Source organism: Peromyscus maniculatus, chromosome 9 (genome assembly GCF_049852395.1).
Source record: "Peromyscus maniculatus bairdii isolate BWxNUB_F1_BW_parent chromosome 9, HU_Pman_BW_mat_3.1, whole genome shotgun sequence".
NCBI lineage: Eukaryota > Metazoa > Chordata > Mammalia > Rodentia > Cricetidae > Peromyscus > Peromyscus maniculatus.
The window spans coordinates 73,922,225-73,935,244 of NC_134860.1; the positions used below are offsets into that span (position 1 = coordinate 73,922,225).

The 13,020-nt window shown below is 40.3% G+C and overlaps 1 protein-coding gene across 3 annotated transcripts in view; it reads right to left on the bottom strand.

The window, feature by feature from the left end:
* The window catches only part of Gtf2f2 (general transcription factor IIF subunit 2), a 126,713-nt gene that overhangs the window by 17,405 nt on the left and 96,288 nt on the right, over positions 1–13,020 (bottom strand). For all 3 annotated transcript variants that reach the window (XR_013042533.1, XM_042285199.2, XM_076545399.1), the window contains exon 6: positions 1,302–1,401. Coding sequence is in view for 2 of the 3 variants with exons in the window: in XM_042285199.2 (XP_042141133.1) it covers positions 1,302–1,401 (100 nt within the window). In the remaining variant the exon portion in view is untranslated. The remainder of the gene's footprint in view (positions 1–1,301; positions 1,402–13,020) is intronic.

The window sequence follows — 13,020 nt, forward strand, 5'->3', positions numbered from 1 at the left end:
ATGCCGCCCACTACCAATTAAAATATTATAATTCAGATGTCTGTAAATTCCAGACTGTTGTTTGCAGAAATACTCTGATTGCTTTGTCAAGGCAGTCTTTGTAAAGCTTTTATTCCAACTTCTGAAGTGACTGTGACAGCCTTGACTATCATGGCTTTGTATTTTAAATCTTTGTGAAAGATTACTTCCCTCTCCCTCAGTCAATGCTTCCATTTCTGATTAGTGTGTCATCATCTCTAAGGAGGTAGTAATTCTTCAGAGCAGGTCAATCCTTGGTACGCAAATTCAAAAGGACAAGGCATGTAGTATTCTTAGGCACCTAACTTTGAAAAACTCAAAGCTCAACAGCCTTAGTTCTTGAGACCAGCAGCTGGCTGTCTCACGGAAGGGAAAGTACCATGCATAAACATAAAACGCCTTCCTAGTTCCTGGGAGGAGGCTGTCACCTGAAGGTTTTATATAACAACTATTATTTCACTGAGTGCTTTCCAGTGAGCTTATCCTAGCTCCTCTAGCACCAAAAGCCAGACACAGAGTCCTTTATTAAACTTAGAACAAGAGGGCAAGGATGGTAACAAAGGTGAGAAGACACATCTTAAGTTAGAAGACCGTCTCCTGGTGCCTTTAGAACCCCATTCCCTTCTCAACAGATGGCAGACAACTATAAAAAGTTCCTGTCTTTGGATTGGTGGCTGAAAACCAAAATAACCCAGGAGCTTAAAACACAATCCACATTCGATGAACTGAGTTAAATTTCTGGAGGCATTTCCCCTCTTCAGGAAAGATCCTTCTGGGTGATTCTAGCATATGAGTCACACTAAGAACCACCACACAGACAGCAGAGGACAGGTCTTTACAAGACCAGAGAGTACCTGTGAGAGTCATGGGGCGGATGACGACAAGTCCACCAGACAGTGGCATCGTTACTTTGACTCCGAGATCGAGAGTTGGCAGGAATCTTACATATTAGCTAATTTTGCTCAAGTGTATTTTTCAACAGGGTTTCATGTAGCCTAGGCTGGCTTCAAACTTGCTCCAGCTGAGGCTAACCTTTGAACTTCAGATCCTTTTGCTTTTGCTTTCACCAATCATGCTGGGATTACAAGCATATACAACCATGATCAATTTTATGCATTGCTGGGGCTCAAATTCAGGGCTTCCTGTTTGCCAGGCAAATACCTACCAAAAGATGGTGATATATATATCCAGATATAAGGCAAGCACCTTTCTGTGCTTAGCACAGGTCACAGGAAGCTGCATTAAGGATCTGTGACACTGATGAAGCCACACAGAAGACTTACATTGTACTGATGGTTAGCGACAGGCTTGTAATTGGTCGTGACAACTTTGTCCAGCTGCTGTGACAGCCTTACAGGTTTGGAAGACTCTTCTATTTGCAATCTGAAAAACAGAAGGCATTGTTAATACACTGCTTAGTAGAGTGGATCCTGTAGAGTTATGAAATTACTAATAATATGTAAGCAAGTAAGCTCAGAATATCACAGTAGCTTTACCATAATACTTAGAAACACAGAAAAATGACGACGCCAATGTAAAAACTAGCCCCGTAAGCTAAACATACAAGTTATGTTACTACAGTCCTGAAAGTAGTTCTGAAACTATGTTGCATGAGTAAACCAAACTCTTCAAGCAAAACAAATTGTCTTTATTGTCTAAAATTCATCATGATTAATCCAAAGCTTCCACTATCCTGACAAGAAATAAAGGTGTGTTTAAAAAAAAAAAAAAAACCTGCCTTCAGAAAAACAACCATAAATACACAATTCCATGTATGCCATGAGGACACTACCCTATAAATGCCTGTATCGTTTAAAGCAGTGACTTTGGGATTTTTATTGAGTCCTCATTTATACATGAAATTTGCTTCTTAATCCATTTGGTTTAGAAGCACAGTAAATCCAAAAATCTGTTTTAAGAGGGGAAAAGTACAGCTCACGAAAGTGACTATTTTTAAAGACACAAAGGTATCATTGTACCTTTCGACTTTTCATCAGCAGGGTATCAGAATACAAAATGTAACATACTTTAGAAAATTGCCTACCATATCTGGCTAATTTATAATTGAAGAATAAGCATGAAATAAAAGTATTTTTGGAAAAATACCTGGGTTTAACCCTTCTGAATCTCACTGAGATCCACTCAAGAACAGAATGCAGTGAAGCCTTTAAGGAATTAATGGATGCAATGGAGAACTGAGAACCAGGCTAGAAAGCAGCTTGGCTACTGTTGTAGGTTGTTTATTTTTACTTTTTATTTTTCATTTTTATTTATTTATTTTTTATTTTTTTTCTGGAGCTGAGGACCGAACCCAGGGCCTTGCACTTGCTAGGCAAGCGCTCTACCACTGAGCTAAATCCCTAACCCCTATTTATTTTTTTTTATTTTTATGTATGCCTGTTCTCTCTCTCTCTCTCCCTCTCTCCCTCTCCCTCCCTCCCTCCCTCCCTCCCTCCCTCCCTCCCTCCCTCCCTCCCTCCCTCCCTCCGTGTGTCACATGTATGTGGGGGCTCAAGGAGACCAAATGACGGTGTTGGACTGCATGGGACTGGGATTTTAGGTGGTTGTGAGCAGCACAATATACGTGTTGGGAGCTGAACTCAGATGCTCTGGAAGAGCAGCATGTACTTGTGACTGCTGCACCTTTTGTCCAGCCTCAGTTATTATTTTTTTTTAAATGTAGAAGTACATGAAAGATGGGAAGAGATCAAAATTAGTGTGTTAAGATTTTTTTTTGGTTTTCTCAAATCTCTACAACAAACACCTATGACTTGTATAATCAGAAGATAAATTAAAAGAAAATACCCCCATTTGGTTAGAGGTTAGGGATATAACGAAAAGGCTGAACCTAGACACTAACCAAATGTTGTAGTCGGTTAACAGCAGTCCTGGGGACAGGGTAGGTGGCGTTCAGTCAGCTAACCGTGATATGGAGGAAAGGTGACTACAAAATGTACGAGGGTTAGCTGGTACAGAGCTAGCTGCTCAGGGTCCTAGGGAAGGCAAAAAGGATACAGCGACACTTCTAAGTGAAGCAGTCTTGAAGGGATTTGGGGAGACCCTCAGGAGGGGAGGGGAGGGCAGGGGAGTGATTGTAGGAATTAGGCTTTGGTAGCTCCTTGGCAAAATAAAGCAGGCACAATGAAGTGGCAGTCGGTGGTGTTCTGACTGGCCCTCCCTGCCCTCAGGCACTCAGCTCACAGGGACTGACCTCTCCATGTGGAAATCCCCATGCTGCCAATCAGATGACCTCCCTTGCTTCAAGCACCTCCCTCTATGATTCTTCTGGAGACATCAAGGAGGAGGCAGCACCAGCCCCTTTCCAAATCAATCACTTCCATTACCCCACATCTGAAGTCCTTAGTTCCAGTGTGTTTAGGCAAGCACTCTTTATAAATGGCAGCTTAGTCTTGCCATACCTGCACCCTGGATTTATCTGTAGCCTCTGCACTCTGATTCATGTTCATGAGGCACACTTTCCTTTCAATTCTAAAAGTCAATTTCATCATCAGAGTTGTGTCACATTTATTATCAAGGCATCAAATATTTTAAATAAAGGAACATACTGCTGTTTTCTTTTAAATAAAGAGCTCATACAAAAATTTAACCTTTCTATTATACATTAAAAAAAGTCAATTCTCACAGTTTGTTTTAATTAAGAGGACATCCTATGACTCAAAATTCAAAAGGTTAATCTATGGACTGAAAACACAACACATATCAGAAGAACTTAATCTTAAAATATTTCATTAACCATGAATAGTTTAAAATAGCTTAACAGGCTTTTTTATTTAACACTAAATAATTCATTTAACATTATCTCATGATGTGCCAGGACAGTTTGCAACTCTATTTTATTACTAACAATGCTCTAAATTAAACACTGCTGGCTTCACCACACTTTCAACATCAAAACAAGGATTATCTAGGTTTTTCAATATAATGTAATTTGAAAATATTCAGTTCATAAAGCAGAGTAGCCAACTACAGACAGAGGTGTTAGGCTGAATGAGGAGAAAGCTAAATGCTTCTGTGTCCTGACTGTATCTAAGACTAAGTCTTATCTTTTTCAGAACACTAAAAAGTACAGTGTTATTTCCAAGAAACTGTAATAAGGAATATAATATTCTTCATTTTGTTTGTTTTCTCACCAGGCAAACCTGCCTGGCCTCAAACTCACATAGATCCATTTGATTTTGCCTCTCAAGAGCAGGGACTCAAGGAGTGTCCCATCATGCTTGGCATAAGAAATATGGTATTATTGATCACCTTTGTTTTATAAACCACTTAACAGATACTTGGCATAAATTCCTAATACCACTATAGGACAATTGATTCAGAAAAATCTACACATTAAAAGGTTAGGAGAAACTGTAGGTTTTTAATATTCTCTACTCACAAAGAAAAGTGTTTGAAAACATGTCACCATGCTTCCCGCCATGATGAAAAGGGACTGAACCTCTCAACTGTAAGCCAGTCCCCAGTTTTCCTTTACAAGTACTGCATGGTCATAGTGTCTCTTCTCAGCAATAGAACACTGACTAAGACATCCACCAAGGCCTAGCTCCCTGGGTTCAACAACTCACTTACATGTATGCTGAAATGGAAAAATCAATTTAGTTACAATTTTGGCCAAAGCCAGAAGAGAGAAATCTGTCTGTTTTGCCTGGCATCTGAGTCTTAAGAAAGTAGGCAGTCCTTTGTAAAGCTTGTCATTTGAAGAATAACATGAATTGGAATCAAATACAGCTGTAGCACAAAAGATAAATGAATGGTGTTTACATTATGAACTGCAGGGCCCTCTGAGGTAAATGGTGAACCAAAGAGAATGTTCCCCCCCACCCCCCAGTCCTCCACTCCAGCTGATTCTAAGGAATGTAGTGATGGTGTTTTCAGGTCTAATTGTCCAAAAAACAAAACAAAACACCAAAAAACAAAACCCTTAAGATATCACTTAGCAAATGTTGCCAAACTAGTTCAGTTGAAAACCAGCCAACCAACCAACCAACCAAACAAACAAAAAACCCCACCCATCTTACCCAAAACCAACAAAACAAAACAAAAAAACCTTGAAAATAACAACCCCAAACAGAAATAACCTCACATATACTATCTATACCAAGCTATTAATTAGCAGCCCTCTGATCTATCATATCATATTTGTATTCCAAGGTGTTTTTGATGTTGGTTTCTCCTGCAAAGCAGCAGCAAACATTACTAGAGCAGCAGTCATGGTGCCAGTGGGGATCACCAGCCAGCTGAAAAGACTGGCTTCTCCAAAGAACAGTAAGTAATTCCTTCCACATAATCCTGCCATGGAGAATCCAGGAACTGGCTGAAGGATTCATCTAGATTGCTCTTAGGGGAGTACATTACAGCTATCGTCAGGCTAGGGAAAACAAACAAAACAAAAATCAAACTTCACTCTATAGAACACAGAAATGTGATCATTTTTGGATTCTAAAACCAGCAACTTATCATATGATTCAATCATTAGCTCCTGCTTGATGCAAAAACAAGACCAAAGTGAGTTCTGTATAAAAATAAAGTAACTCAAGCCTCTGGATCCAGGGCATCCTAGACTGTCCATGACCACAGGGCTTGTCAGAGAGAGACTGCAGGATGGGGAATTGGTGGTGCTGTCTGTCACAGTTCTGTGCAGAGCACAGAGGCACACATTGCAGTTGTAGATACAAGACAGGGGGGTAAGGTAGGGATGTTTGAGTCCAGGGGTTTGAGGAGAGTCTATGTAACAAAATAAGACTCATCTCAAAATACAATCAATCAGGATTCCTTGTGCAGAACTAATCATCCACATCACAATCAATTATAAATAAACTGAGATGGTTCTCAAGTTTGATAAGCATACTATCTCCATTTTAAATATTCACAGCTTTTAAAGAAAATATCATATCCCAAATGAATCTATTATATCAGCTAGCCAGGTGTTGAGGAGGGGCCCATAATCAGTTGGAAATGATGAATCACATTGGACTTTGTTTTCTCTAGATTTCTGTTCGAAACAACAACCACCCACAGTTTTCAGTACGGGCAGAGTAAGGTGAAATAAATGACATTTAGTGTAATAAAGACTTTCTAAGTGTCTTTAAAAGAACCACTGCCTAGCTTCTGTTTTTACCTGAAACAGTATAACATAGTCAATCACTTAACTAATTCTCACTTCTCCAGGGAGAATATACAAGAGTAGGCAATAGTCTCTATTTACCTATTAGTTAAACAGTAGAAATCTCCACTAAACACTCCAAAATACAAATATCTTACCTCACTGTCTCAACATTTTACCATCTTCCATGATCAACAGCCCCCCCCCCCACCTTAAATTTCTTTGTTTTTCAAGGCAGGGCTTCTCTCTGTAGCCCTGGCTGTCCTGGAACTCATTCTTTAGACCAGGCTGGCCTCCAACTCACAGAGATCCACCTGCCTCTGCCTCCCGAGTCCTGGGATCCAAGGCATGTAACACCATGCCTGGCTATGATTTCCTTTTCTTCTCTAACTGAATCTTTTTTGGCATCAAGGTATGTTCAGTGGACAGGATTCCTCTAAGCAGGGCACCCAGCACCGTGGCTGCAGCAAGCAGTAAGAACATCTGCTCAGCTGGGGAGGGGTCAAGGAGAAGGCGGCACACTTTGGGAGCAACCGGGTATCTCACCTTCACACTGACTCAAGATTTTGTCCAAGTAATTAGAAATTTTGGTAACTTTCAACTTATCCATTGCAGTACTTATTTCCTTAGTTCAAGCCAGGCATAATTTCTCATACACTTAAAGACGAGTACACCTGCACACATCACATGCCACACACACACACACACACACACACACACACACACACACACACACACACACACACACACACTGAGTAAATCCCTGGCACAAACGATCTTAAAAACACTGTACACTAGAGTACACAAGTGAGCCACACCATCAAGGCAGGGCTAGCATGTACACCCTGGGCTTCAGGCTTCAGTTCAGCATGGATGTAATGGTGGTTAAATCAGTCACTTTTCCTAAGATCTCGGTACCAAAGAAAAATGCTATCAAGGAAAATGAAATAGAGGCTTGAAGAGATGGCTCAGTGGTTAAGATGGACTATGGCTCTCGCAAAGGATCCATCTTTAGTTCCCAGCAACCACAATAGGTGGCTCACAACCACTGGGAACTCTAGTTCCAGGGATTCAAAGCTCTCTGACCTTTGAGGGCACCTGTGGGCACACAAGCACACATAAATAATGAAATAATAATTGTAAAGCCCTTAACGAGGTCTGAGGACACACAGTTCAGTAGTGCTTGAGAACCTAGGCTCAACCTCAAGAATGAGGGTGGGGGAAAAAGAAAGAGGAGGAGGAGGGGGAGGGGAGGAGAATGTTGGCATACTATTAGTATGCTTTAGTTGTTATTGTACCTGTTGTTGCTACTGTAGGACCCATATTACACCAATATGTATAGGAATTACCTCAAGAAGCACTTTTTTTTTTTTTTTGTTTTTTGAGACAGGGTTTCTCTGTGTAGTTTTGTGCCTTTCCTGGAACTCACTTTGTAGACCAGGCTGGCCTCTGCCTCCCGAGTGCTGGGATTAAAGGTGTGCGCCACCACTGCCAGCCAGAAGCACATATCTTTTAATTATTACTTGGTTTATATACTAGATTTTAGAAATACGACTTAGGAAACCTGTGTTCATTTATTATTATTTTAATGGTGGTGTTTTGTTACATTAGATTAAAAATGTCCTTCATCAGGGGCTAGAGAGAAGGCTCAGAGGTTAAAAGCATTGGCTACTCTTCCAAAGGTCCTGAGTTCAATTCCCAGTAATCGCATGGTGGCTCACAACCATCTATAATGAGATGATGCCGTCTTCTGGCATGCAGACATATATGTAGATATACTACTGTATACATAATAAATCTTTAATAAATCATTACAATTCACCTTTGCACCAAAAGACATAAAATTTGATAGCTGACCGTATAAAGTAACCATACATAATTTTTTTTTAAATACCACTTTTTAAAAATGTTATTTCACCTTTTTTATTTTTAAGCTTTTTTAGACACTTAGTTTCACTTGAGTCCAGGCTGGTAATCCTATCAATGTTGGGATTACAGGCATGTACAACCATGACTGGCTCACTGGAGTCTGGATATATTTGATATACTTTAAACATTCAATCCTTTGGGACACTCAAGTCAAGTCTCAAATGGTTTTCAACCAGTAGTGACTAGAATGTGCCTGAATTTAATGAAAGTAAACACATATATTTGAGTGGAAGATCCTGAAACATACAGATTACTTTGACCAACAATTAGTCTAAAACATTTCCCCCATATTAAAACATTATCCATGAAGACTACATAATTTTCTTCATTGAGCTAGAAACTGCATGGGTCCAACTAAATATTATTTTTCATGCTAATAGTAGAAGCAGGAAAGCACTGTAAAAATGGTTCATCCTGTTTGTCCTAAATGCAAAGTTTTCTGCAGCAACAAGATACAGACAGTAAAAATTACAATATAGCTACATGGAGCCATGAGGCAAGCCACGAAGTGACGAGCAATAGCCTACTTTTCTGAGCTGCTGGTATAGTGAGCTGGGTCACTAATACAGAATTTTGCAAATGCTGCTTTGGTATACAACAGTGTATGTGACCAACGCGAGTGTTCAGTTGGAACCTCTAGCTCGCCCCTACATAATCCAGAAAGCCCACCCCCATCTTTCCAAACCCATACCACTCTGAGATCTCCCAACAAAGGGAAGACATCAAAAAGCTCAGTTCTGCATTCTTGGCAGCCACTGCAGCTTCCTCCCCTCAAGTTGCTAGCTACTTACCCAAGTCCCCCACCTCCCCACCCCCCCAGAGCGCTCAGCTTCTGACCAGCTTGTGGTAGACACATCATCATCCCTTGCCTATAACCATATAATCTTCCTGCTTCAGTCTGGGCGTGTGGCTTCTCTAGCCTCGGTCTCTAGGACTGGAGAACCAGTTCCGGAGTTGCTTTGCTCAAATAACCTGTTGTTGTAAGTTTTCAATTTAGCTTGATCTGGCTTACCGCGTCAGTGGAGAAACCTATTATGGGGTGGGGGGCAGAAAACTGATTAATGAGGTTGGTTGACTCAGGAAAATCAACTCAGGTTGATTTCCAGGAGGAAAGTAGGAAGGTAAAAGTTCTTGCAACTTTTGCCAAATTAGTCAACTTGCAACATTTTTATACCAAGTTCCTTTCTCTAGATCCCTCTACAACTGACTCAAGGCTTTCATGCTGTCTGAAGGCAAGGGCAAAGTCCGTGTCCATAGAACAGGATAAAGTTCTAGTAACAACCACAGCTAAAGCCCTGGTCTCCTGGTACAATCTACCCAATAACCAAGTTAGGCAGGAACAAATGAAAAGATACAAAGTACAAGAACACACATGTGACTGAACAGTCTAAAACATGCCTATTTTTTCTCTTTTTATTTAAAGCCATGAAGGAAATCAGTAAGGATCAAAATGACAATATTAAAGGAATGTGGACTTTTATGGAAATAATTCATATAAACTGTGTGGCTTAAAAGTATAAGAGAATGTTTAAAAGAGCAATTTATATATGAAAGGAGCACGAAGGTTTAAATAAAATTAGCCTTTGGAGATTTCATAGCAGATGGCACACTGATGTTCTTTATGTCATTTAAGATAGACTAGATTCTTCAAATTATAAATGCTACCATGAATAACTTACTATCTCCTCCCAAAAATGTCTATTAGAGAACGTGTGTTTTCTGAAGGACATATTTGCACTACATGTAATCTGAAGGAATCTCATTTACATAGTGGAAACAGACTCAGGAGAAGTGTGCACTTAATTAAGCAGGCTACCAGGTATGATGGCACAAAGCCTGTAATCCCAGCACTTCAGAGACAGAGGCAGTTGGACCTCTTTGGGTTCTTGGCCAACTAGGGCCATATAGCGAGACTGAGAAGTGTAAGAAAGGATGTAAAATGAGATTGAAAGAGGCTGATCTAACACAAATGTGACAGCAGGAAGATGGAAAACATTACTGTAGCTAGAGTTTTTCTGGTCCTGTTTCGCCCACAGTCAGGACAAATCTCTCTCACCTGCCAGTCCCGCAGCCGCTCAAACCCAACCAAGTAAACACGCAGAGACTTATAATATTTACAAATTGTATGGGTGTGGCAGGCTCCTTGCTAATTGTTCTTATATCTTAAATTAACCTATTTCTATATTAACCTATAAGTTGCCACGAAGCTCGTGGCTTACTGTTATCTTAACATCTGTTTCTCATCATGGTGGCTGGCAGCGTCACTCTGACTCAGCCTTCTTGTTCCCAGAATTCTTCTCTCTGCTAGTCCTGCCTATACTTCCTGCCTGGCTACTGGACAAACAGTGTTTTATCAATCAATCAATCATAGCAATACATTCACAGCATAGAGAACATCCCACAACACATTACTGTGATGAGAAGTATCTTCATTTTTCATCTTTTATTACATTAAAAACTAAAGGCTTGGGGGCTGAAGAGATGGCTCAGTGGTTAAGAGCACTTGATGCTCTTGCATAGGACCAAGATTCAATTCTGAGCACCCACATGGTGGCTCAGAAACATCTATTGACTCCATTTCCAGGGGGTCTGATGCCTTCTTCTGGTCTACATGGGCATACACATACATACATGCAGGCAAAATACTCATACACATAAAATAAAAAAAAAAAAAACCTGAAGGCTTTTTGTGTGTGGTGGTATACACCTCAGGCAAAGAACTGAGAATTCCAGGCTAACTTGGATCATATAGTGAGTGTGAAGATTGTCTGGGCTATAGAATGAGACTTTGTCTCAAAAAACAAAACAAAGACACCAAAGGCTTATAACCAGAATTATTTGAAGTTAAATACCTAGGCTATTAAGCAGCCTCAATTTGTAACCCCCAATTTCTCTGACTCTTAAAAATGTTAAGGCTAGAGATCAAATAAGGTGTTTACAATGAGAGAAGTACTATTTCTCTAGCTAGCTACAAAAGTCTGAATCATTTTTCTAAATTAAAATTTCTATACTCTATGACTATGTGATGCGTATCAACACAATATAGCAGTAGAATCAAACAACTTCTCTTCAGTAAATTAAAAAGCACCATCTACAAAATTCCAGTTGCCTATAAGTGGAAATCAGAATTGTTGGCTGTGCATCATGTCAAACTGCAGGAAGTTACCCAGGTGTATACTAACCAAGGGCTGTTGCTATGGTGACTAAGCAAATATAGCAAGAGGCTAATTCATTAGTGACTCAGTGAAAATATAAATGCTGGAATAGATGGGAAATATCTGGCAGTGTATAGCCACTAATGTGGGCTGAGATTCATAAAGAGTTTCTTAAAAGAAAATGCAAATTTTAGCATGCTGTTTAAAAAATTAAAAGAGATTTTCGTGCTAACTAAAGCCTAATCAAGTCAGGAAGAAAAAAATTAGAGAAGGAGGTAGCTTTCAAGGGAGAGAGCTCTATTTAGGACCAGCTGCTGAGGCAATGATATTGATATTACATGGGGAAAACCTCCAAGATTGCCAAACAGGACTGCGAATAGGCAAAGGGCCCCCACAGCCTTCAGCCATATGGTCTCTGGCTCTCTCTTCATTGAGGGGATACATAGGAGACTAAAAGGAGGCTTTGTGCACATGTTTTTCTTATTAGAAGAAAGTAAACTTTAAACAGTAAAAATAAAAGCTGGAGATAAACACCTGAGAAACAATTTCAAAAGACAAATGCTGGATTTGGATTTGACCTGAAGCAGTTAAATTTCCATGCCAAATAATTCATCCCATACAAAAGTTGCAAACTAAGAAAATCTAAGGATTTTTGCCATTTCTTATGATTTTATAGTCATTCTTCACGGACTCCTAAGTAACAAAAGCTGCTATTTCATTCAATGTTATATTGTGATCTTTTGATGCTATAACACTACAAAAATCTAGTTCTAAGTGAAGCACTGTCTTAATTACATGGAATGTATCGCTAAGAACTACAGCACCTCATACTAGACAGACACATTACTAGGACTTGCTTTAGTTAGATTTCCTCCAAAACCACCGGGACTATGGAGACTGGCAATAAACAAAATTTACTGACTTCCACAAATATAAGGCAATGGTATTCTTGGTTTTGTTTGTTTCTCTGTTTTTCAAGACAGGGTTTCTCTGTAGTTTTGGTGCCTGTCCTGGATCTTGCTCTGTAGACCAGGCTGGCCTCGAACTCATAGAGATCCACCTGGCTCTGCCTCCTGAGTGCTGGGATTAAAGGTGTGCGCCGCCACTGCCACTGCCACTGCCACTGCCACCGCCACCGCCACCGCCACCGCCACCGCCACCGCCACCACCCGGCATTTTTGTCTCATCTTTGGTTAAGTGTGTCAGCTTATAAGTTCTTTAGCTTATTTAGTTCTTTAATTTATCCTTCTAAATTTCTTTGTTAGGTCTTGTAAACCCTATTCTACTTATCCCAGACTGGTGCACACTGCCCCGTTAGAAATTCTCCTCTCAACCTCCCACCTCTCACTCATTCATCCACGTTTCCCAATACATACACTGGAGCTGCCTCTCTCCCACACCACAATGCATTCTATCAACACTCCGCAATTCCTCTGAAATATGCATTCGTGCTTCCGTCTTACCAGTCACGCTCTTCTAATTAAAAAAAAAAAAAAAAAAAAAAAAGCCCCTTTTCAGACAAACTCCACACATCTCCCATCTCCCAACAGACTGTCACAGGCCAGTCTGTCCAGAGAGCCAAGCAAGACCATGGAGGAGAGCTGCAATAGGAAGGGAACACACCCACAGAGAAGGCGGAGTGATTGTCTGGAGGACTAAGGCGAGGCTTGCTTTAGCAGGAGGATGTCCTCAGTAGGCATTTACTGTGCAAAAGGAAGGAGAATTGGGACACAGGAGAAGGTGACCAATTCCATGAAAGCTGAGGAAACCTCAGAAGTCCTAAGAGAACAAGAG